Raw genomic sequence first — 27,937 nt, 5'->3', positions numbered from 1 at the left:
TTTGGTCTTTTCATTGTGTCCCAAATTTCCTGGACCTTTTGGGTTTGAATTTTTTTATATTTTGCATTTTCTCTGATCAATGTAAAAATATCTTCTCCGGTATCTTCTACATCCAAGATTTTCTTTTCCATCTCTTTTATTTTATTGGTGTTACTTGTATCTGTAGTTCCTGATTCTTAGGTTCTCCATCTCCAGGGTTGCCTCTGATTGTGATTATTTTTTCTATTTTCATTTTTAGGCCTTAAGTCTGTTTTCTTCACTTCTTTTATGTGCTTGGCTGTATTTTCTTGAATTTCTTTAAGATAATTATTTATACCCTTCTTGAAGTCCTCTATCAACTTCGTGGTACAGATTTTAAGTCAGAATTTTGCTCTTCAGGTATGCTAAGATGTTCAGGCCTTGTTGTGCTAGGAAAGCTGAGCTCTTGTTTGTACTTGCCTTTTACCATCTATAGTATCTGGTGTTAAGTAACCTGGGTATCTCAGATTAAAACAAACATCTTCACAGGCATTCAGAGTTGTGTGACCTAGATTAGAACAGGATTCTTGGCAGGGAACCAATGCTGTCTCTTATTAGAGCAGGCCTCCTGTGTCCCTCCTTAGGGAAAACCCCTTATAGATAGTCAGAGCTGTGGGTCGAGAAGCATATACATATGCCACAGATGTAGGTGGGGGTGCAGATTGGGAAATAAAGAATTCTTGACAATTCTTAGTTAAAAAGTATTGTATAAGAAGTTCATAATATAGTCAAAGATAATATACATATTACCTATCCATTTTAACAAAGATTTTGAGTCTCAGAAAACATCCAGTTTAGACATTGTTAAGGTCTTTGAAAATAAATAGCCATCTAAATTGGTTTCAGACAAATACAGAACTGGATACTCTTAGCCAACCATTAGACTGACCACAGAAACCACAATGGAGAATTTATAGAAAGGACTGAAAAAGCTGAAGGAGTTTTCAACTTCATAGGATGAACAACCATATCAACCAACCAGATTTCCCAGAACTCCCAGGGACTAAACAATCAGGCAAAGAGTACACATGGAGAGACCCATTGCTCCAGCCTCATATGTGGTAGAGGATGGCATTGTCTGGAATCAAAGGAGAGGCCTTTGGCCCTGTGAAGGCTCAATTCTCCAGTGTAGAGGAATGCCAAGGTGGTAAGGTAGGAGTGGGTGAGTGAAAGGCGGCCTACCCGCTCACCAGAGAAGCAGGAAGATGGGGAATGGGATAGGCAGGTTCCAAGAGGAAACTGAGAAAGGGGATAGCATTTGAAAATGTAAGTACATAAACATCCAATAAAAATGAAAAAAAGTAAAATAAAATTAGAAAATATTTGATGGCAGCATAAAATAAAATTTAAAATGTTTTGTTGAATGGGATCAATAGATACTTAAATGTAAGTTTTATGCCCACAAATTTTTGCTTATTCATTTTTTTATAAATGGATCTCATATCTCAATACTATTAATCAATTAATATACTAACTGTTGTGTATTTAAGATGTTGCAATAAATCTGTAATGGTGTGAAAAAATAGAAGACTTACTACTACAATAAAGTAATAAGTGAGATAAGAAAAGGCATTATCTCAATGTGCTATGTTAGGACATACAAAGATTTTAAATATCAGGTTTAACCTTACTTCAAAGTTAACTTGTATGACTTGATGAAGAGTAAGTAAATAAAGTTTAGTTATATTTATTTTTGTCCTAAAATGAAGTATATTAAAGTGTCCTAAGATAAAATAAATGAGTGAATTAGAGGAACACAAATTGTGGCTGAACACAGAACAATTAATTTAACAAGGTCATGGTGACAGAAAATGCCTGAAGACAGTATCTTATCTCAGGGCCAGAGAAGAGAGGGCATCAAAGCAGGTTAAAAACAAGAGAGCAAGAATGGGAGAGAAAGGAAAGTTTGGGAATAGGAGAGTTGTAGCCACAGAACTTTCAGTATCCTGAGGATGCATACGTGTACGTTTAAGTTTGAGTGTCTCTCTGAGAACCAAAGACAGGGAAATACAGACATTTAAAATTTTTAAATTAAATTAATATTTTAAAATTCATATATGTACGCTATATTTATATGAGTTCCTTAGCCCCATACCTCCCACCAATCTTATCAATGGCCTTTTCCCCACATTTATGGCATCTTTTTCTTTAAATATTATTGATACATGTAGATAAATGCATATATACATATAAATATGTAAGTGCAAACTCCTGAGTCTATTTAGTTTTGCTTATATGTATATTATTTTAATGCACAAGTTGGTATTGAATATTATTCTTGGTAAAGACCAATCATATTTCTCTCAGTTATTAATTGCCTATACATGTTAATATATAAAGCCTGTAGATTTTACCCTACCATGACATGCTAATTTGTAGTTATTGTTTAGATTATGTTTAGACAGCGATATTGTTAAGCGTCCTAGTTATTTCCTGTGAGCTGGACTATATATATTGTATATTATATGTAGGTATTAAGCTACCTTTCCATCCAATGTTTGTAAGAATAATTGCTGCCTAAAAGCTTTTTAAATTTTTATCTTCTTGTCTTTCTTAATTCAGGTTATCTGGAATGAATATACCACCACCAATCATCAGCAACAAAAACTGGCTCAGACTGCATTTTGTTACAGACAGCAATCACCGCTACCGTGGATTTAGTGCTCCCTACCAAGGTATGTTTAATGACCACTTCTGTTTCCCTTGATGTGTAGGATGATAGTGGCATGCACAGCTGCATTGTTTAGTCTGACAAAAATCTCCTTAGCATTCATAAAGGGTAATTTACATCAGAGAAGAATGCCATTCTTCCTAAGAAAATAATGTAATCATAACTAAATTACATATTAAAGCTAATAGATTCTTCTATATAGCACAAAGATAAAGTTAGAAAATGTTATGACTTTTAGAGTGAATTTTGCAGAAGATACAATAGTTGGATTAATGGAAGGCTGCAGAAGATAGCATGGTACAAAATCATTCAGAAAACCTGTAGTTGTGAATCGGTTCTTTATCACCTTAATTTCATTTTCATACACAGTTTGTCTGTTATTGCAAGTACAATTAACCGGGATAGAATCATTATCTTCAGATTATATTAACAGACATAATTCTAAATGAGTAGGCTAAAATATTTGAAGCATTCCCTTGGAAAACTCATTGGGGCAAATTTTGGTTGAAGATAAAATGCTTATAACAATTTAGTTTCTATAATACTCGGTATTATCTTGTGAACTCGGTGGACACAATGTCACATTCAATAGGTAGTGTATCATTTTTTTCTCAACAGTATGTCCACCACTGCTAAGGCATCAGTGAATATTGCCATGGTTACATATTCCATTTATTCTTTTTGTTTGCTTTTGGTCTTTTAAATATTTCCGCTGGTATTCTTTGATCTTAAGCATTTTGTAAATTTAATATGTTTACACATAAGTAGCTTAGATTAATTAACTGAAACAGGACCAGAACATATGTTGTCTTTTGCAGTACACATTTTAGCAATTAATTAATATTTTAAAGGAAAGAGACTTCTACAAATATTGGATCAATGAAGTTTATCTCTAATTAGTAAAAATGTATTAGTATGAGATGTATCTTAATTTTCATAGTAGAGTAATAGATTTTTCTATAACAAAATTCCTAGTGAGACACTTTAAATTATTTATAGAATATTCCCTAAAGAAATTCTTCAAACATGTCTTTTTAGAATAAAGAAATAGATGTTGAATACAAATATGCTTTTAAAACTATCTAATTAGTTAATTATTTCCCATAACAGAAAATATTAACCACCAAAAAGTACTATAGGTTAAAGATAAACATACACGACTTTTTTGGTTTTTTTACTTTTATAGCTTCTCTTACTATAGAGATCCATTCATGAGCATTTCATCACTAACAATTTAAATGTCTATTTTTAAATTCTAAGTGGATTTTATCCGATTCCTTGATCAACTTGTGCTTTTTAAAATTTTATTTTAGAAAGAGAAACACTTAAAAGAAATATTTATTGTGGACCCTTGAACTCTCTGGTTCACCTCTCTGATTTTTCCATTTGTTCAGCTACCTGACTTTAGGGTTGTGATTCTTCTCTATAGGAGACTGAGACCTGCAGTGTGACAGAAATTCCAAGATTAACCACTTAATTTTTGTGGTTGATACTCTTCTTGTGTTAGACTCAGTCTTTCAGTTGGATGCCGTCTATGTAACCAACAGAAGTAACAACTGACATTTTTGTATGAGAAAAATCAAGTGTCTTTCAATATTAAATGGTATCTTATTTTATTGTAATATCATTTTATAAAAAGCATATTAATTTTTTTCTTTAAGAGTTAATGGCCCAACTCTCAGGAATTTGCATCTTTGGTTATTCTCACTGTTTTTCCGCTCAATGCATTACCTTCAAGACTATTTTTAAGATTTACTTTAATTTCTTCAGTACTGTCTACCACCAGAGATGGTGAATTAATAAACTGCTAAAGATAGAAAAGAAGGGATTTTGTAAAAAAAAAATTTTCAATTTTTAATTCTTCATATACTTTGTATTTTTATTTTTTCCACTAGATTGTTATGGTGGTTCTTTTTGTCTAGATAGGGGATTGGAGCCCTATTTTCTCCCAGTCCTTTCAGGCCAGGTACTACGTGAATGAAACACAGCACAATAGTGAAGGAGTGAAAAAATACACATCCTGGCTGGAAGAGGAGTGGGTGGGGGAGGGGAGCATCCTCATAGAGACCTGGAAGGCAGGGAACCAGGAAAGCAGATGACACTTGAAATGTTAATGTGCAAACTAAACAAATTAAAAATACATATTTTGATTGAATTGTATGTTTAATTTTGGAGCCAGAGTTCAAAAACAAAAAGTGAGGTTTTCATGCACCTGCCCACAGCTTTTTTAGAATTTTCTTTTTTCCTCGGGACCACTTTTGACAATGTGGTATTATTAAGTAAAACTGGGAAGTAGTTTCTTCCCAAACAATAGTTTTAAGGTAATATGTGTATTCTGGACTTAAAAGTGTAGAAGTAAACCAAAGGCATTTCTGTGAGGGTGACAAGATTTTTTAATTTTCATTTATATCATTTTAATTTCTGCTTTACTGATGCCCTTAGCCATGTGTTTAATTTGAATGGACATCTATTTCTATTATATTTATATACATCTATTATTAATAAAAGCCAGGACTTAAGATATCTCCTATTTCTCATTGTAAACAACTCCTGTAGTCTGAACACTGAATACTTACGACTTATCTGGAGTATTCCTTCAGTAGTCCCAGTCTGTTAGGCTTGCTAGGGTCCAGGAGAGATTGCTTTGAGATAAATACATAAAGGATAGCTGTGTAGTTCTCTATAAGCACATATCTAGCCACAGACTATACACTTATTTTATTAGATAATAGTTTTTATTAAATATCTAATGTATATGTGTTATAGAAAAAATGTAAATGATATATTGACTCTTAGGAAACCTCTAAAGATTGCATTATTTTTAGCACATGGCACAACCAATTTTCTTGTACTGACGTTTTGAGGGAACAAAAATTAAATCTTGTTGAGGTTTCATATTTATGATTGGCTTAACATACTCTCCTTTTCATTTGGATATATTTTCTTTCACTTCTTATTAATTCTGAAAATTTTAAGCTGGAAAATTTTCCACTGTAATTTTATTATAGGACAAAAATAATCAAGAATGAAAAATTTTTTTCTAATTGTCGCTTTTCTTGTCTATCGAATTTATTCTTTTAATTGGTATTGTAAACACAAAAGCATAAATAAACAGATATTTTAATATTCAAAATGATCTTTGTAAAGAATTATAATGTTGTTTAAAGTAACATTAAATGGTTCCATATAATACTTATTCTAGGATATAAATTAAAGTTAACAGTTATGCCAACATAAAAATAGTGCCCTTAAAAAACTGGAAGTCATATAAAATTTATGCATTTATCTTCAAAAATGAATTCTGAGAATTTTCTAGGTATAGAAAGTGAGTTTTAATTATAAATAAATTTAAAATAAATGGTTTATTTTTGCTATCAATAAAACACTAGATTTTCCCAAAAATATAATTCTAAGAATTGATAGCAATGTGCTCACAGATTTCCCATCCTTAAAATTCTCTTAATAAGTTGTAAATTTGTAAGGAACAATAAGATGGCTGATCATTATTTTATTTCAAATTTCCTGTCTAAAGCATGTCATAATAAATTATGAAAATCATTCTCATGATTATTAAATCTAGCAAACCATTTCTCTCAATTTAATAAAATAAAATCATTTGTAGAAAAATAAAACTTATAGCTTGATCACCATTTAAACACTAAAAATGAAGCTTATGTAGAAATACATTGTATAAAAATGTACATGCATATATAAAACATACATATAATTCATACATGGACAGAAGCAATAATCAACTTTTTAAAATGGTTATTGATTTGAATGGGAACAAAGAGGGTTTGAATGGCTACAGGAGAGAAAAGATGAAATAATATACTATATTATTAAAAGAACAAAATATTTTATTTTAAAAATTGAAATCATGTGAGCTGGGAATATAACCCAGCTAGAAGAATGCTTTCCTAGCATATATAAGGCCCAGGCTGATCCCATACATTATGAGATTCACATGCCCATGATATAAGCACCAGGGTAAGAGAGTGATGCATATTAGAAGTTTAAAATTATCCAGACAACCTGGACCAGTCATCTGGTTAATAAATTAATTAAGTAGTTAAGGTAGACGATGGTATTTAGAGTCATATAGATATATAATTCTAAAATATATGATATGAAATAAATGAGGGGTTAAACCAATAGAGTATAATTTTGTTACTGTTAGAAATCTGATGTGCAGAATATGACTCCCAAAAAGTCATAACCATAAGTTGAGAACCACTGGTCTAGATGTTTTATATATATACTCATTGCACTTAAGGATTAATATGTTACACAGTAACAAAGACACTAAACAAAAGGAACCTAAGTACTTCTGGTAGTCTTAGTAGGACTCAGTTAAAAAGATCAGTTGGACTAAGATTTTTAAAATGCAAAGCCCAACAGGAAAAGACAAGAAACAAGTCATGAACTGAACACAAAATATTGACCATGATGCCCTTCCATTAGGAAGTCCTTGTGACCTGTTGGCTTTTACCTCATTGCAACTCAAGACTTCAATTTCAGCGAGGCAAAAAAATTGCCAACTAGATAAACATGGATTTCTTTCCCTTTAAATGCTATTCGGGTGCTTTTCTAAATGTTGACACTTTTCTATAAGCTATTGATTTCAAAAGAAATGTATATCATACAGCAACAGTGTATTAGATATTGATGTGGATGTTTGAACCATCTCTCCCATTAACCCCTGCCATCCATAAGGTTTTTATAGAAACATGGAACACAGACTTCTTATTAAAGGATGTGGGGGTGCTGTACTTCCTCATTTCATAATCTTAACTTTGTGAAGTCTTTTAACAGAACATTCCAGTTTGAATCTCTGTCTAAAACGAAGGCAAATGACCCCATATAAAATGGATGTATTCCATATTTACATTCATTATATCATGATTTTATAGAAATTTGATTTTCAGAAGGCGTTTGGAGGAATCTAATGTGCCTAAGAGAGAGGAAACAAAACTGTCTTATGGGGGGAATGGATTCCCAATATTGCTATTGTTGGTAGTTACTAAATTATCAAATGTTATGCAAGCAAAAATAATATGAATGACAATTTGTAGAATATTTGCACATGCTCCATTTTATATATTCATCACACCTCTATTTTACCCGACAAAGACACTAGGACCACTGGCTTACATGTGAACTGTCCATGCACACATGATAAGACAGGAAATGGGGCCTGTTCAAAAGCCTTCACGTGTCCTGTAAATCTTGCCTTGCACTGTATATGCCCAGAGAAGAAATCATTCATTGAGATGCTATTTAAGAAAGCAGCACACCTGTCAAAAAACACCAAGTTCTAGGCCACCATGTGCAGTGGCAAACATAGGTATGATACTTGTACCTCTCTGCTTCTTCTCAATGGTAACCTGTAGATGTGTACATATATGGGGATTAAAGGGAAATGTTCACTGTTAAATTAGATAACGAGTAAAACACTTTAAATGACCTCTATGTGAGAGTAACCGTCAAACTGTTAGCTGTTATTGTTGCTAACAGCAGCCTCAGCAGAGGCATTGCTCATAAGGTACAACTACAACTTACTCAGAGACACTTTCAAGCATATCATTTGTAAGAGGAGCAGTGTTGGAAATTCAGACTACGATGCAGCACTTAATAAGGGATTCGATTTTCCATTGTATGTGGTGTTATTTTTTCAGGAGGTATTTTTGCCCGAGTACTCTTTTAAAAAGAACATATGTGACTATATAGTGGCATCAGGCTAAAATTATATTCTGTAATTTATGTCTCAGAATTAGCAAGGAACGTTTAAATGAACTCTGTGAGATATTAATAGATTTATGTTACAGTGAATAGTAGACACACATGTAGAAACATCTGTCATATACTTTTTCAATCTTGAATTTGTTTAGGTTTGTACAATCCTAACAGTGTGGAGTGAAAGCAGTCTCAGTACTTTACTGGAAGAGCAATGACATCATATCTATGTCATGGTTTTAAAAACCTAAAATTTAATGTATAATTTATCTCATATAAAATCACTCTGGTTACAATGAAATGTATCTTCTTTTCATCCAGACAAGCAATTAATCATGATTTAGAATGTCCATGACTCAGGTTAACCTTGACAAATTCTGGCCATGCACAGGTCAGACTTACTAAAGGATACTGAATTTTTTTTGTATCTTCTCAATATAACAGAAGCTCAGTAAGTAGGTTCCTAATTCAGCGGTCCACATAGTAGGATAGAAACAGTACTGATGGGGGAAGGGAGAAATTCATGTCAGCACAAATGCAGGAAGACAAAGAAATAGAGTCAATGAGGGACTCTCTGGTTTATATTTTCTGCATGAAAATAGTTTGGAAAGAGCACTGGACCTTACATTTATGTATTGGCACAGAGAGCTTCAAGACAGATCCTTGCCATTTCATTAGTAGCCTTGTGACTTAAAGTTCATTTTGCCCAAGTTTACTGACAGCCCAGCATTAGCCTGACACACCATTAGTGACCACTCCTGTGAAATCCTTCAGTATGCCTTACCTTCTTTTTTTTATTATTATTATTTTATTGGATACTCTCTGTATTTACATTTCAACTGTTATCCTCTCCACCACCATTCCCCCACTCCTGTTTCCCCTCCCCCTTCCACTTGCTTCCATGAAGGTGCTCCCTCTTCCAAAACCCCTCTCTACCTCAGTGTCTTGGAGTTCCCCCACATTGGGAAAACAAGCCTTCAGTGGACCAAAGACCCTTCTCCCATTAATGCGAGACAATTCCTTACCTTCTAATTATTCAATAGCATTACAGATCTCAGCAGACAACTAACAAAAGCATTAGCAATGGAACCATGTAAAATGTATTGATTAAATATACATATCCCTGTGTTCCAATAAATATTTTCTACAATGACCCTGTAGTCACTTGAAAAAAATATATTAAAAGAAGAAGAAACCTGTAACTTATTTTCATTTAACAAGTTTGTGAATAACAATTAAATACACAGTATAAAATAGAAACTTTATATTTTTCACTGCTGGGCTCTTAAACTATCCTGAAAGCAATAAACTTTTTGTATTTGTTTGCATATTTTTATTGGATATTGTATGTATTTACATTTCAGGTATTATCCTATTTCCCCCAATCCCATCCCCCCACCCCTGCCCATTGCCTCCATGATGGTGCTCCCTCTCCCAAACTCCCTCTCCTACCTCAGCACCTGGGTGATCCCCTACACTGCCAAAATGAGCCTTCACTGGATCAAAGTTCTCTCTTCTTATTGATGCCAGAGAATGCTGTCCTCTGCTGCATATGTACCTGGAGCCATGGGTGTCTCCATGGGAACTCATTGTATGGTGTTTGTTCTTCACATGGGTTTATGGACCCTTTCAGCTCCTTCAGTCCTTGCTCTAGCTCCTTCGCTTTCCACGTGTTCAATCCAATGTATAGCTGCAAGCATCCTCATCTGTATCAGTATGGTTCTGGCAGAGCCTCAGAAGAGGCATCCATATCAGATTCTTGCCAGCAAGTACTTCTTGGAATCAGCAACAGTGCATGGCTTTAGTGACTGCATATGGGGTAGATCCCCAGGTGAGGCAGTCTTTGGAGGATCTTTTCTCCAATCCCTGCATCTCTATCTATCCCATTATTTTCTCCCATGAGTGTTTTGTTCTCCCTTCTAACAAGGACTGAGCCATCCACCTTAAGGCCTTCTTTCTCTTTGTGCTTCATAATTTCTGTAGATTGTTTCTTGGTTATTCTATGCTTTTGGGGCTAGTATCTGCTTATCAGAGAGTACATACCATGAGTGTTATTTTGCTACTGGGTTGCCTCACTCAGGATCATAGCTTCAAATTCCACCCATTTGCCAAGAAATTTCATGACATTATTGTTTTTAATAGCTGAGTAGTATTCCATTGAGTAAATGTACCATTCCTCTGTTGAAGGGCATCTGGATTCTTTCCAGCTTCTGGGTATTATAAATAAGGCTGATATGAACATGTTGGAACATGTGTCCTTGTTAGATGTTGGATTTTATTTTCAAATTAAATTTAATTTTTTTTCTTTAAGAGTTGCTCATTTTCTTAGTATTTTAGAACCGTATATTTTTCATAATTGGAGTGCCACTTTAGTTTACTACTAATAAGTATTAAATATTTAGCTATGATTCTTGCTGAATTTATAAGATAATCAAATATAGTTGATGTTTGAGTGCACAGAACTGGTAATGTCGATTTTTCCAAAACCTCTGGTATATTACCAGTGTCTCGGATGACATCTTCTGATGCTTTCTAGCAGAAAGCTCATTTCCTGCAGTTTCTTTTTTATTTTTCTTTCAAAAGCTGCCTGTTCTTTGAGAATTCCTGTAACTTGTATACCAACTATAGTTTTTTTATCTTAAAATATTCATTAAATGTGTCAGTCTGAAATACTTTAACTATGCTATTGAGAATTAAGACTAGGGTCTCCCCTAAATTCATAATAAGCCTCAACCAAAATTAATCTTGTTTTCAACTTGTCCATGTGTTTAGAGGAATTTGAAGCCCTGGATTACCCCACAGCAAATATTCTTCAATCTAGTGTTCAATGCTTTGAAATGGCACGATTACCCTGTAACCACTGAATACATTGAAAGCATAGGAAGCTACATTTCCTTTATAGGAAAATTCTATTGTCACATAAAGGACAGCACACTTTAAGCTTCTTATACACTACACAATGGACTTCTTCCTAGTCCATGCCTTTGATTTGAAACTTAATACTTTCTATATACCATTGTGCACAAATGACCCTTCTGTATTCTTATCTTCTTGTGAGAATTCTTCTTATATACATTATAATGTTTTTTCCTGATACATTTATCTTTTTCATTGCTACCCAGCTTAGTTAATAGCTCTTCATAAGGCATTTCCATTTAATTAAGTGATAAGTGGGGCTGTAGGCCAAAATCCATTTCAACCGAAAGTGAACAATACTTTAGTATTCTACAAGAGCATTATCACCTGGAGTATTGTTGATATTTGAGAAGAACACATTTACAAAGTGCTCAATGTTCTCTTCAAAGAAAAGAAACAGAGTTGCTGAATATTCTTTACTCAAAGGCCTTTTACATCAAGGTTATCTAAAAAATGAATCAACTTTTACAGCAAAACTATTTCTATATTTGTCTAAAGTTGGATGAAATGTACTAGTTTAAATAACAGTAGATAGATGGATAGATGGATTGATAGATAGATAGATAAATAGATAGATAGATGATAACTAGGTAGGTAGATATATAGATAGATAGATAGATGATAACTAGGTAGATAGATAGATAGATAGATAGATAGATAGATAGATGATAACTATGTTGGTAGATAGATAGATAGATGGATAGATAGATGGTAAATAGGTAGACAGATAGATAGATAGATAGATGACAGATAGGTAGATAGATAGACAGTCAGACAGACAGACAGACAGATAGATAGGACATGACTGGTTGATGTCTGCAAGGGCTGCTCTTTGTTTTATTTTCTCTTTCTACAATGAAACAAATAAAAATTTGATCTGAAGAAGAGATGAAGGCCAGAGGAAAACAAAAGAAGCCAAAATAAAAACATGAGAGAAAGATAAAAGACAAACAATTCTGTCATATATTTTTATTTTCAGGATATATTTCAATTTCTAGCACACTAATGAGATACTTCTACTATGATATTTTAATTTTTTATATTTAGATTTAATGGAAAACATTTCAGAGTTTAAACATTATCAAGAACAAAATTACTAATAATTTTGCACTAAAAGTATTAATATCAACTATGTTTGCTGAATCATAAATTCCTGAGTTTTCTAAGATACCAAAAAGTTCAATATTTAATGAAATATAAAATAATAATAAAAGGCAAACAAACCAATATAATTTTAGGTCACTAATTAATACCGATTAATAATTAATAATAATTACTAATACTGATTAATAAAAATACATTTATTTTAAATGCTACCTGAATTATGATTTAGTTCAAACTTTTTCACAAATTTGTAATTTGTTAACAAACAGATGTCAACTCTGACATGGAAGTCAATGTGGAATTTTATCTTCGAGTAAAATAAATTGACAGCACTGTCTCCATTCATTTACCATCACTGTGAAAATGGCCCAGCATGAATATGACTTTTAACCCAGTTGTGTAAATACTTGTACCATAATTTTAGCCAAAGTACACACACACACACACACACACACAAACACACACACACACATGTACACAATCATTTTTCTGATCTTATGTCTCACCAGATAAATCTTGAAACTGGTATCAACTCAGAAGTTTAAATATAATTGAAAGAAAGATTACCAGGAAGCATGTATAACTAATACTTACTTTATGGCACACTTATATAGATAAATAGAAAAACTCTGAATAATCACAACACATTATAAGTCACAAACACATTACAAATGTGTGTGTGTGTGTGTGTGTGTGTGTGTGTGTGTGTGTGTGTGTATGTGTGCATCCTGAGGAACACAGATCAAGGCAAGGATGTAGGATGGAGAATAAGCAAAGATAGAGATAAATACATATATCTGCTGAAGTGTCATGTAAAACAAGAAGCTTTGCATAACAACAGTGGAATAGGGTCCCTGTCTGGACAAGAAAACAGGACAGAGCATCTCCAAGATCTCTGAGAAGAAACCTATTAAGTCTGGAGTACTTAGAACTTACTTAAGATGGGAAAAATATAATATCCAAGTGAAAATAAACCATAGTATCTGAGCAGAGTCCCACTGCCATATTCACAAACACGTTTTAAGCAGATGAAAAGAGCATCCAACTAGATCTTTAAGAGTTTAATAAACAATATGTAAAAATTACACCACAAAAGGATAAAGGATAAGAAAGTTGAAATACCATATTGAATTGTATTCAATGGAATATATGTATATTCCATTACATACATTATAATATTACATGTTATATATGTAACATATCCCTACATGTGGAGAGAGAGCACATAATCTAATAAATTAAAGAAGTTATGTAATTACATAATATGTTGAAAAGAAATTATATAAAATTTTATATGAAATTATATTAAAACATTTTCAATTAAGTTGATAGAAGAAAACTTTATAAATGAAAGTTTTTAAATAATAAGAAACCAGAAAGTGAAAAACATACTATTTATGAAGGCTATTTTGACTATGGACTGTGTTATATATCACAAGAATAAGCATTCCAAATGAGAAAACATCTTTCTCTATGTGGAAATCAATATAGGTTTTAAACTCAGAGTCTGTCCATATTCCCTTTGTTGTAAATTATTTAAATACTTTGGATTTGGTGAGTTTCTTCCTAAAGTTTAGAGTGATGTTAGAGACAACCTTAGATGAAAAAGTTTCTTACCAAATATTAGGCACCAGAGCATGAGATATAAGAATATGAAAAAAAAACAAAAACATTCAAGGGACAGAAATGTACATGGAGAACTATCAGCATATATTTAGAAGTGCATGTGACAATCTTCTAAGAAAGAAGTGATATTTAAATCTCTCAAAGTTGTTCACCTTCCATTCTATCAGCGAAAGCTTATGAGACACTGAAGGTTATTTTTCTAATATTCATTTTATGCATTTATTGTACACTCTTTTTCATCACACATCTCACGGGAGCCCACCACCATGTGGTGAAGGTCATCACATTTAGTTCTGAAAGCAGACGAACAGATTTGTCACTGTTGACTTTTATTTTTACTATTTCTTGAACCACGTTTTCAGTATTTTGTTTCCTGGATAATACACTTTACTAAAATTAATTTTCAGATTTTTTTATAGATTTAAGGTCTAAATTAATGCTTATACTCAAATTTTTTATGTATCATCTCTTGAATTCCTGAGTTCCTATGCTAAGCACTCATAATATTATACACCCACTCCAGGTCTTCTGAACTGCACCGCAGTCTTAGTGATGAGCATTCATATAAAACATCTGGTTCTAAGATACTGGCCATGATTTTGCAGGTTGCTATGTTCATGACTGAACTTCTGATATTTTATTATATGATCTTTCCAGGATTTATCATATAACTAGATAATGTTTTTCAGTTACTCACAAAGAGAAAAATCTTCAAACTAATTGTCAAAGGTACCATGCATCTCATCTCATATTAGAGTTATTCAGACACACCTCAACTAGGGTTGACCTCCTATTTCCATGGTAAGCCCTTATTTCTAAACACAAGCCTTCCTAACACAAGCCTTCCTGTTATCTAATTATGAATTCTCCTAAAAGCCCTCTTCTCTGTCCTCCTTCAGGCTCTATGTTCTCATAACATTATAAAAACTTTTCTATCATATAAACTGTAAAAGTAAGTATTCGACTCTCAGCATACCGATTTTTCATCATCTCTAGAATAAAAGTGTGAGTTACTTAGGCAGATGTTATTTGGTTTCATTCTTTTCCTCTCCATTTTAAAATTTATTTTATTTTATTTTTATTTTTTGCTACATCTGTATGTGGCTAGTTCTGAGACTGTAGTATTACCTTTGTCCAGGGTATTGGACTTTGTTCTACCTTTATTTATAACAGTCTAAAACTTTTTCTTACTTAGGAATGTAAAGTAAGTGAGCATACACACACCGACACACCACAGACACACAGACATACACACACACACACACACTCACACACAGAGACACACACAGACACACAGACACACACATAAACACACAGACACACATACAGTCACAGACACAGACACACAGACACACACTCACAAACACAGACACACACAGACACAAAGAAACACACAGACACATAAACACAGGCACATATACACAGAGACACACACACAGACACACACAGAGACACACACACACCCTCACACACAAACAGACACACACACACTCACACCCACAGACACACACAGACACATAAACACAGACACACATACACACACACATACACCCTCACACACACACACATACACACACACTCACACACAGACACACACACACACACTCACACACACACACACACACACACACACACACACACACACACACACACACACACAATCATTGTAACATTTTACTAAAGGCCCAGAGAGACCACTATGTCAGTTCTGTGCTTACCATCCACTGCTGGGCATGATTCCTGTATTTGAGTGTTTTTTTGTCCCACTGAGAGTTTGCTGGAGAAAACTCATTTTTCCTTTGTGGGATGTTATAAATTGAGTGTAGCTTCTGGGTTAGGAATGGAGGCTTGTGCTCAGTTCCCTTTTCAGTACTTGGACCCCATCAGGCCCAGACTTGTGTACGGCCTCTGCATGCTGCTACAGTCTTAATGTGCTCCTTCTTATACCATTCCTGTTGTGCCCAAAGACCTCCTCCTCCTCCTCCTTTTTTCTTCTCTTCTTTTCTCTTTTCTCTTCTCTTTTCTTCTTCTTCTTCTTCTTCTTCTTCTTCTTCTTCTTCTTCTTCTTCTTCTTCTTCTTCTTCTTCTTCTTCTTCTTCTTCTTCTTCTTCTTCTTCTTCTTCTTCTTCTTCTCCTTCTCCTTCTCCTTCTCCTTCTCCTTCTCCTTCTCCTTCTTCTTCTTCTTCTTCTTCTTCTTCTTCTCTCTCTCTCTCTCTCTAATTGTTGTTAGATATTCATTTTATTTACATTTTAGATGTCATCTCCTTTCCCCCAATCTCACCTCCCCTCCCCCTCCCCTTCCTTCCATGAAGATGCTCCCTCTCTCAACCACCCTTTCCACCTCAGTGCCTTGGCATTCCCCTACACTGGGAAAACGAGCCTTCAGTGGACCAAAGGCCTCTCCTCCAATTGATGCCAGACAATTCAATCCTCTGCTGCATTTGCCCCTGGAGCCATGGGTCTCTCCATGGGTGCTTATTCGTTGTTGTTTTAGTCCCTGGGAGCTGTGGAGGGTTTGTTGATAATGTTGTTCTTCCCATGGGGTGAAAACACTTTCAGCTCCTTCAGTTCTTTCTCTAGAGTCTTATTAGGTTTCTCATGTTCAGTGCGATGGTTAGCTGCAAGCATCCTCCTCTGTGTCAGAATGTCTCTTCTCTTTTGCAATATTTTATGTGCCTGATAGATACGGATTTGATGGAGATTTCTCAGTTTTCCAAGGTCTCTCATTATTCACATAATACTGTTTATGGGTCTTTGTATGAGTTCTCATCTGCTTCAACAGGAATGTTTTTCTAATGATGGCTGAGCAAGACACTAGTCTATGGTTATAGTAGAACACCATTCGGATGCAGTATTTTGCTTCATTTCTTTAGCAAAATAGTAGCATTTGATTTTCCTCTGGGTTCATGGACAGGTTCATGGTGAAAAAGCATATGCGTGGAAATGCTTTTGATGTTTTGACCTTGAAACTAGAAAATCTATCATTGTGTTGATTCATATAAACATACACAATAAGAGAAATTGATTCTATGAAAGGGAAATGAAATTTAAAAAGCACCCAAATCCAACAGGTGTCATAATACATTATGTGTAAAGCCCATCTGTATGTGATTTTTACTTATTTGCTTTGGCTGTCAAAAAGATCATTATTTCATTATAAGAGAAGAAAAACAGAAAAAAAAGCTTACTGAAAAATGAAACAAAGATTTCTACAAGATTTCTCCTTTGCCATTTCCATGCCTGTATCCAATTACTTGTAATGACTCACTTTCCTGTCTCTTCCCACAAGATCAATGTTTATTTCTATTTCTAAGTCTCTATCTCAGTGACACTGAGAGACAAAACTATGCTTTCAGTGTGGAGAACATTAACTCTTCAACTATTATAAAAATATAACGTTTCATAAAAGCCATTAAGTAGAAAAGAAGCAAAAATAAACAAGGAAATTGACACCATCCAGTATTAGGAGAGAATAATATAAAGACAGTAGAAGTCATTTAGATAAGAAACTGTCCATGTGGTAGACACTAAGAGGTAAATTATGAATCAAATTTATATTCTAAATAATTTCATACAATATCATTTAAAACAAATTCTATTTTAATTTTTATGTTAATATTGTGACACTAAAATATACACTAATTTTGCATGTATAGGTTCCTTATTTTCCAAGACTACATCAGTTAGATTCAGTATGAACAGAAACTTCTCAAACTTGTAAAAACTTTGAATTACTAATTTTATATTCTCATGATTTTCATTGATATTAAATTAACCAATTTTGCATATAGAATATTTATCTCCAGCTCAAATCATAATTAATAATTATATTTTGAAATATTTCAAAGTATTCTAAAAGCTGTAGTTTGTCTGGCCAAGTACACCTTGACATTAATTTATATAAATTAATCAGAACAATTTTTATGTAATGAAATACAAGGTGGTAATTATAAGATACTGGTTATCCATTTAATTTATGATTTTTATCACTTTGAAATGTGGGTGAAATATGCATGAAAATAAATACCTTATAAATTTATTTTATTACTACTATTTATATGGGCAAATGGTCATTAGTAATCCAGACTGTAAATAGTTCAGAAACTAATTGTGCCATTTTCACTACTGTTTCCTGTACTTTTCTCATTTATCCATGCTCTTGTTCTTCCTATCTCTCTTTGGTTACTGTTGAGAGGTCCCCAGAACATACCCCGGGATGTTCTCAACTCATAAGCCTCCATTTTTAGTACCTTGATTTTAGACATCCATTACCATAGTGGGCTCTGTGTTCTATTTCTATGAAATAAAAAAATTAGAGTCCCTCTACCCATGAGATCATACAGTATTATCTTTCCTTTTGGCTCATTTTACTGAAGACAAGGTCCCACTATATTCATTCTTCTGTCCCAAATGATATAATGTGGTTTCATGATACAGTGTTGCTGATGGGCGCATGAATTTCAGATTTTCTTTATAGAGATGCCTGCACTCTTGTTTATTGGTTCTCTTGTAAAAAAATGCATGAGAGACTTCTGTGTTTATAAACACTTCCTGGACATATATAAATGGAATGAGACAGATGCAGAAGAATAGGAGGAACATGAGCTTATCTATATAGAAACTCGAAAGTGAAAATCTGAGATGTAGAAAATAAAGTTATGTTTGGCTGCAAGTGGATTGGGTAGGAAATAGAGAATGGTAAAATGATTAAAAATATACTGTTGGAAAAGGATATTCAAAAGGCCTCCTATGTGACAATGACTACCAATATTATTAATCCCTCCTTCTAAAATTAGTAAGAAAGTAAATTAGTGTCATTACACAGGCAAGCCTTTTGTGAATCATCACAATGTATTCAAATTATGTCCATACATACTGTATACAAGTGGAGAACACACAAACATTGATGAGACAGTTTAAGAGAAGTTAAGCAAAAATCATTGTCACAGATTTCCTGAAGGCCATTCTGAACCTGATCGTAAAGGCAAAATCTCAACAGTACTGTCCTTCATAGAAAGAAGACTTGTTTGCTTAACACATCCTGGATGAGAGCACAGATGGCAAGTCAGGGACGCTGCTACACCTAGTGATGACAAAAGGCACCGTGCAGCTAGATTTCATTCCTCAGGTCAAGATAATGCACTGGAATCCCAGTAGAATAAATGTGAAGGCTGCTGAGATTAAAGACAAAGACTCTCCTGCCTGTTTGATTATGTCTGTTTTTGTCCTCATGAACTCACAAACCTCTTCAAATAGTTAAGACTCGGCAACAAGGTTAAAATCATTTTAGTTACTTATTTAAGGGACCATAACTAGTCAAAATTTAATACTTACTTAAACTCTTAAGTCACTTTTAATTTTCTAATGAGATTTTAAATGAAATATTTATCATTTTTCTATGTGTTACCAAAAGCTGTGAAAAACTTTCCCACAGCAATCTTCATAGCAACTTCTGGAACTGGAAAATATCTTCAACAGGAAAGAAGTTTCCTGATATGTTTGTGTTTGTGGTTGATTTCTCTACGATCTGCATCCAGATGTATAGTATAATTGCATAATTTTCCTTTCCCTTATTCTCTATTCTCGCTATCTTCCAAATTTTCAGCCTTTTTTTTCCACTAGAATGTATATATAATATGTATGTGTACATATACATATATATATCAATTTTTGTTTTCTTCCCACATATAGGCAAACTGTATATTCTCATATATATGTATATGTATGCATAAGTGCATGTATATGTAAAGATGTCAATTGGTTCTGGTATTATTTTTAATTTCTAGGAATTATTTTTAATTTAATAATTTTTAAAATTTATCTGGCCAAGTCTTTTTCTCACTTGTTTTTCAAGCCATAGAACATGTAATCTTCTCTAACTCACCATTAACCAAGAATCAGCTACTTTTCAAGTAATAATTGAGTGTTCTCATCTTTTATTCTATCCCTACCTCTCTCAATAACCTTAAAGAATGTACATGAATGTGTCATTTACGTTTTATTATGCTAGAGTGTAGTGAACAATAGTGTTCCAACATGTTTGTTACATGTACCACAAAAAAATCTAAAACAGCCAATTCCCTTATGTGATTCAAGTCATACACATTTCTCATTACTTACCTCCACAGGATATTATATACTGGTATACATTGGTTCTCTCATTTGCCAGACCCTAAGAGACTGCCATTTTTATCCTTTTTACTAAGATCAAGTGCAAGTCTCCTAGGTGGGTGTTTTGACTGTACTAACCTGTGCACATGATTAGTTCTCTGGGTCATTCAAGAATATTATTCAGTGTCACATTAATGCCAGTTACTTGGGCATCTCCCTGCTGCTCACAGCATCTGCTTCTTTCATGGACTGCGAACCTCAGCTTTTTTTTCATTCCTATCAATTTGTCTGCTATGCATTTGGAACACTGGTTTCGATTAGTCGCTTGGGTTTTTAATAATCTCGGTGCTGAATACAATTTTTAGCATAATAATGTTCATACAAGACAATTCCTTAGACTGTGATCCTACTCGGGGCTTTTCATATTCTGATTTTTACTTTTTAGAATTATCCAAATGTGCATTTGCCTACAGAAAGCTTATAAATAGTATTTTTTGTTATTTCATGCTTAGGGTGCTCTAGGGAAAAGAGCTAATCTTCTTTCCTTCCACATGTCACTGGGTGACACATTTCTCCTCTGAGTTGCCAGTGGTAAAGACTGTCAACTCCTTTCACACATGCAGGTGCATGCATATTAGTGCATACACATATAAATACACACATGTCAGGATCATTAATACAGTCAAGCAAAGGCGCTATCTATTGAGAGAAAATTGATCTGTTTTACAATGTAGTCAGCTCTCCCTTCTCCACTGCTTATTAACAATGAGAAATTAAAACTCAAGGTTCTTATAGTTTCGCATGTATTTCCTAAAATTTAGCATTTTCTCCATGCCCTTTTTTGAATATCAGAGTCTATGGCAACTTAGATTTTTATTTGATAAAAACTGAGATGCAAACTTATGCTCTGACTCCTTCCTGAAACAATTTGATTTCACTGTCAAGAACTCAGTACCAAATATCTTTCCTTAAATAAAATGAACCGACATGATGTAGGCTAAACTTCAGGGAAAGGAGCCTGGCGTACACTACCGTTGTCTTCTGTGCCTGTGCTTTCATTTCATAAATTACTAAGTTAAAACACAATGGTTTTATTGTGTTTTATTGGTCTTATTGTTTTCCCGTGTTATTTCCTGTGTCATTATTTTTTTTTACATTTTTTACATAGTTAAATGCCAGGAACAGAACCATCATTAGCAATAATAAAAATAAATAAATAAAAAGATCTTGCCCAAGCATCATCCTTTCCGGTTAGCATAGAGAGATAAGAAAAGAAAAGCAGACAAACTGATAAATGATATAGAATTGAGAACATACAAATGAGCCCACAATCCTATAGCTACAAGATATTTGACAAAGAAGCCAGTAATAAACACGGTGAAAAGATAGTATTTTAAACAAATAGTTCTTGTTAAACTGGCTATCCATATGTATATGTAGGATAATGAAATTGTATTCTTATATCTCATACTATGAAAATTTCTCACTGGATCATGAGCCTGAATGTAAAATTAGACATCCTGAACATGGTAGAGAACAAAGTAGAGAGTACACACAAATTTATTGCCACAGTGGGGGAACTTTTCCAACCAGGAACTCAGTAGTATAGTCATTAAGAGGAACAACTGATTAATTAGGATGTATGAAATTTAAATTTCAGGAGGTATTCTCAAATGATAGCTGGTGGTCAAAGTGGGGTCAAGGATCCACCAAGCAGGCAGCATACACTGGCTGGTATGAGGCCCCCAACAAGTATAGAGCAAAAGACTGCCTAACTCAAAGAAGACACTCGGAACCCTTAAGAGACTTGCCCTAGAGAGTGGGGAGGTCTGGTGGGAAGGGGGTGGAGACATCATCTTGGAGACAGGGGTGGGGGTGGGGCAGAGGGTGGGGAAGGTGGGGGGTAGGGGTGTTAGAGGAATGGGATGGGGAGTAGTTGGGGGAGGGGCAGATGGAAGGGGTGAGACTGGACTGTAAAAGAGGAGGAAAGAGAACAAGAGATTGTCAACACGGAGCGTGCTTCCTTTCTGAGATTTTTGTAAATCTACTTATGACTTAATATATTAAAATGCTCAGTGAAAGTTAGACTATTATAGGTACTCACATGCTAAGTTATCTACGTTCTTTCGAAGAGCTGTAATTTAAGTAATATTTATTAGTTACCTCATAGGAAGTAGAATTCTTGACTAGCAGTCAGTATTGCTATTTTTCAAAATGGGCTTGCCAGTTTTTTTTTTTTTTTTCTGTCAAACTAGCCTTGCTTATTGAACAAAATAGATTTCAAAAAGTTAATTTTAAGGGGATTGCAATAAGAGTATATTTAAGGTAGAAATGTGAAATATTGTCTTAACTAATTATAAAGAAAGAAAGAAAATTGATAAAAGTGTTATTATTAGTTTGAACATAGGTTGTATCAAAACCAGAATTAATTTGAAACCATGTTTATCCCCATATGATATACAACCCATCTGTGAACTAGTTTTAAAGTGAGTAGAAATGATCCTACTTACTTTCATTTACAAACACCCAAAGCATATGTTTAGTAGCCACAACATAAGTGGCTTCTAATTATTGTAAATCAATTTTCCGGGACAGCACCAATTGCACCAGATGGTATTTATGTATATAATTTTACCTTTATTGAATAATATTTTCCTTGCTACCTATTTTGTCTTTATATATAGGAAAACATCAGCTTATTTTACTGCCTAATACCATATTATTTAATTTTAGTTTCAGAGAGCACTATATAAAATTTCATCTTAATTAAACCTGGAAATTATTTTCCCATATAAATTGTATTTACTGTAGTCAGTAAAACTAAAATGGAATAGAGCCAGTAAGATTTTATAGCAGAGATATCTTTTTTCTAAAAGGAGAACACATTCCAAATTATCACATATCATAAAGATTCACGCCAGCTGACCATCTTTGCAGACAGATTGGCTTTGACCATATGGCATGACAGGGAGCTTGGAGAACCCCTGATGTCCCAGGAAATTCTATGTAGTAATACCCTATCTACTTACTGAAATTCAGTTGAAAGATCGTAAAATTCTTGAACATTACATTAATTAGCAGCAATAGATATTAGTCACACAGTAAGCCATTCTGAGTACTATTCGTGCAAACTTTCTAAACTATGGTTTAGAAAAACTCAAAGTCTGTGTCTTGCTTTGTTGGGTTTAGCTTCCCATTCGGTTTTTAGGATGGAGTCTCTTTTGAAGGCAACTGGAGGGGGAGGGAGGATGGGAGAGAGTCCGGGTAAAGGGATAACATCTCAAATGTAAATACAAAGTATCTAAAAAAATTATAAAAAACAAACAAAAGTAAAAAGAGATGGGGTCTCTTAAGACTTACTTCTTAAGTAATTAAACTGCAGCCATGTAACTCTATAGCATACTAAAACTTTATTTTTTAGCCAGAAATGATTTTAAAAATAGTTTTATGCTTCTCGTAACTATGGAAGATTTATTGTATAGCAATTGTACTTTGGTTTGGAAATACATGATATTAAGAGGGAGGTGGGGAGAGGAGGAGGGGTCAGTAGGGCTGGATTGGGTCTCCTGTGTTCATGGATCTCCTCATGGCTTTTATCATGGGTAGCAGTACCACATTTTCATTCTGGGCCACCTGCCTGCACCTCTCAGCTAAGTTCTTAGAGTAGCTGTGACTACCTTAGATGGGTCCCTACCCTCACTACATATTCTCAAAATGAGTGATGCCCCCAAAGACCCTAAAGCACCCTTAATACAATTTTCCTATTTACCCTTTTTGTGAAAACACCTAGCAAGGATTGGCAGCCCACGTTTGTAATCCTAACATGGAATGGGGAGGGAGATGGGATGATCCTGAGGATGAGGGTAGCTTAGTTGAGTTCCTGAATAGTCTTTACTATGAGTTCAAACCTCCTCTCACAGCTCAATGAACAACAGAGACAACAAAAGTACAGACAGTATAAAAGATATAAATGAGGATCAGAGGGGAACTGTGGAGGTGAAACTGTGATCAGAACATATCTGATCAAATATGTCTACTTTCAGTACAAATTATAACAGAGAGAAAGAGAAATGGAGAATGAATATGCATCTGGAGAAATAACATTTCTCCAGAATCCTGTTTCTTTTTGGAAAATTATTTTATTGGATATTCTTTGTATTAACATTTCAAATGCATTACCCATTGTCCCCCACTCCCATCCCCCTCCCCTTGCTTCCATGAAGGTGCTCCCTCTCCCAACCACCCTCTCCACCTCAGAGACATGGCATTCCCCTACACTGGGAAAATGAGCCTTCACTGGACCAAAGGCCTCTTCTACCACTAATGCCAAAGAATGCCATCCTCTGCTGCATATGCACCTGGAGCCGCGGGTCTCTCCATGTGAAGAAACCTTGTTTCTAATCTCACTGCTTACATTTGTGCTTCTGTTACCTTTTAGTGCTGAAGTCTGGCCACTCACCACATATACCATTTAATTCAAATAGTATAACGTCACTCCTATCTCTCACATTCAAGCATGGGTGCTTTGCTCTCCACACTTTTATGACCAGCGTGAGGCTTCTGGGAACAAAAGTAGCTGCCTCACGCTGCATGGCCTACTGGGTTAGGAGGTAAACACAGGCCTTCTCAACTGCCGTTCCTGTTGTAAACGGGTACTTCACCTTTATCGGTTTGTGAATATGATCTCCTGATAGTTTGGAGATATTTCATGTGTAGAAGATTCAGGAAAACATTTTAAAAGCTAATATATGAATTCTAGAACTTTCATTAAACCATTTAAGCCCGATTTTATTGGATATGTAAAGTCACAAAGACAGAACTAAAGTATTACTGCCACGGTGATGCAGGGAATTCAACTGTATTTCTTTCATTTTTTTTGTCTTTCTTTCTATTGAACATATTTTATTTACATTTCAAATATTATCCACTGTCCTGGTTTCACCTCAATAAACCCCTTAACCCATCCCAATCCCCTGCTTCTTTGACTGTGCTCCCCCACTTAACCACCCACCACCTCCTGCGGGCCCACACTGACATTCCTTTACACAGGGGCATGGAGTCTTTAGAGGACCACTGGCCTCTCCTCCCACTGATGTCTAACAAGGGCATTCTCTGCTACAAAGGCAGCTGGAGCCATGGGTCAGTCCATTTGTACTCGTTGGGTAGTGATTTAGTCCCTGGAAACTCTGTTTGGTTTGTATTGTTTCTCTTACAGGGTTGTAAACCCCTTCAGCTCTAACTCCTCCATTGGAGACCCTGTTTTCAGTTCAATGGTAAGCTGTGAGCATCTGCCTCTATTTGTCAGGCTATGGCAGATCCTCTCAGGACACAGCTATATCAGGATCCTGTCAGCATGCACCTCTTGGCATCAGCAATATTGTCTGGGTTTGGAGACTGTATATGGGCTAGATCCTAAGGTGGGGCAGTCTCTGCATGGCGTTTGCTTTGGTCTCTGCTTCAAACTTTGCCTCTGTATTTCTTCCTGTGAATATTTTTGTTCCTTCTTCTGAGAAGGACTGAAGCATATAGCTCTTCCTTCTTCTTGAGCTTCATGTGGTTTGTAAAATGTATCTTGGGTAATCCAAGCTATTGGCCTAATATACACTTATCAGTGAGTGCATACCATGGGTGTATTTCTGTGATTGGGTTGCCTCACTCAGGATGATATATTCTAGTTTCATCCATTTGCCTAAAAACTTCATGAAGTCATTATTTTTAATAGCGAAATAGTATTCCATTGTGTAAATGTACCACATTTTCTGTATCCATTCCTCTGTTGAAGGACATCTGGGTTCTTTCCAGCTCATGGCTATTATAAATAAGGCTGCTATAAACATGGTAGAGCATGTGTCCTTGTTAGATGTTGGAGCATCTTTTGGGTATTTGCTGAGGAGTGGTATAGATCAGGTAGTACTACGTCCAGTTTTCTGAGGAAATGCAAGAATGATTTATAGAATGGGTGAAACAGCTTACAACCCTACCAACAGTGGAGGAGTATTTCTCTTTCTCCACATCCTTGCCAGCATTTGCTGTCACCTGAATTTTTTATCTCAGCTGCTCTAATTGGTGTGAGGTGCAATCTCAGGGTAGTTTTGATTTTCATTTCCCTGATTATTAAGTATTTTGAACATATTTTTAGGTACTTCTTAGAATTCAATATTCTGCAGTTGGTTACTCTTTGTTTAGTTCTGTACCCCCTTTTTCTTCTACGTTTATTAGATACTCTTTATTTACATTTGAAATGTTCTCCCTTTCCCCTGCCCTAAGCTCCCATTCCCACTCTTCTCCATTTGCCTTCACAAAGGTGCACTCCCTCCTAATCACCTTTTTTAAATAGGGTTATTTGATTCTATGGATTTTTCCTTCTTGAGTTCTTTGTATATATTTGATATTAACCTTCTATCAAATGTAGGATGGCAAAGATTAATTTATCACTGTATTTAAACTAATTCAATGACATAATATGATTTAGATTTTTGTCATTTATGTTTTATCTTATATTGTCTTTATTCACAATTATGTCTTCATATATTTCAGTGCTTAAGTAAAATGGATATTTAGCATGTATATATAATGTGAATTATATATATATATATAATGAAAAGAAATTAGATATACTTTTGCTATTAATTTGATATTTATTCCTGACACTACTGATATAAATGTTGCTTTCAACATACATGACCTGAACTAAAAATGGACTTGATTTGATAAATATTTCACAAGAAACCCCATGTGACATAGGTAAAAGTGAAATACATACCAGATGCAACAAAAATTATAAAGCAGATAACTCAGTAGAAACAGTTCCTCATTCAGATTAGTAATAATTTATTGGGGCTGGTACTTTCTGTTTCTCTTTTGTGTGTAGCCAAGGGGAAAGAACATCAGCAGGAGTGGGAGGGGAAATTGGTCTTGTGAGATATTTATGGTTGCTTTTTTCTAATAGAGAATGTTTACCTGTCTTAAGGTTAAGTTACTTTGGAGTGGCATAAGCCCTGCCTGAGTTCCTCTGAGGCCAGAAATGGCAGTCTCTGGCATTTAACATGTCACTATAAAATTGTGCTGGGGGTTGGGGTGAAGATGGAGATTAAATAAAAGAATTTATTGCTAGGATTCCTTTCTCAGTGAATCAGCAAGAAGCCTCTCTGGTGAATGTGGTTAATCTTGTGAACAAGAATGGAAGGAAAGAAAAAGAATAAAGGTGTTTATACAGGTAAATATGCACAGATACATATACATTCATGCACCCACACTCTGGGTGGGCCTGACACTCCGTCACAATCAACTACACAAATATTCATGCATGCTTACACATACACACAATAACTACACACATACACATAGACAAACAGGCATAAACATTTGGATGGATGAATGGATAGATGGATGGGTGAATGGATGGATGGATAGATAGATGGATGGATGGATGGATGGATGGATGGATGGATGGATGGATGGATAGATGGATGGATGGATGGGTGGGTGGATGGATAGATAGATAGATGGATGGATGGATGAGGCATATTTCCTCAAGCCAAACCAACCAACAATTTTGTTTCTTTTCTGTACTTTTTATACTTCCTTAGATATAATTCTTTTAGAAAATTACCTCAGACATAAAATGTTACTTAAAATGGGATGCTGATGTTAAATTCAGAGCAGTGTTTCATTATAATATGCTTATTATAAGTTCAACGCAAACGTTTTCTTCAAGGCCTTGCCTTATCATAGTGTGTACCTGTGACTTATTCC

At 34.6% G+C, this 27,937-nt stretch overlaps 1 protein-coding gene across 3 annotated transcripts in view; it reads left to right on the top strand.

Moving 5' to 3' along the window:
* Positions 1-27,937, top strand: part of CSMD3 (CUB and Sushi multiple domains 3) — a gene marked incomplete at both ends in the record, with an annotated part of 1,162,760 nt that overhangs the window by 396,582 nt on the left and 738,241 nt on the right. For all 3 annotated transcript variants that reach the window (XM_080909303.1, XM_080909302.1, XM_080909301.1), the window contains one exon: positions 2,581-2,693. In XM_080909303.1, the coding sequence (XP_080765429.1) occupies positions 2,581-2,693 (113 nt within the window). The remainder of the gene's footprint in view (positions 1-2,580; positions 2,694-27,937) is intronic.

The sequence above is a fragment of the Micromys minutus genome (genome assembly GCF_963924665.1).
Source record: "Micromys minutus genome assembly, chromosome: 33".
NCBI classification, from domain to species: Eukaryota; Metazoa; Chordata; class Mammalia; order Rodentia; family Muridae; genus Micromys; species Micromys minutus.
Note: the sequence above shows the minus strand (reverse complement) of the source record. Positions and strands in the feature narration are given on the sequence as shown.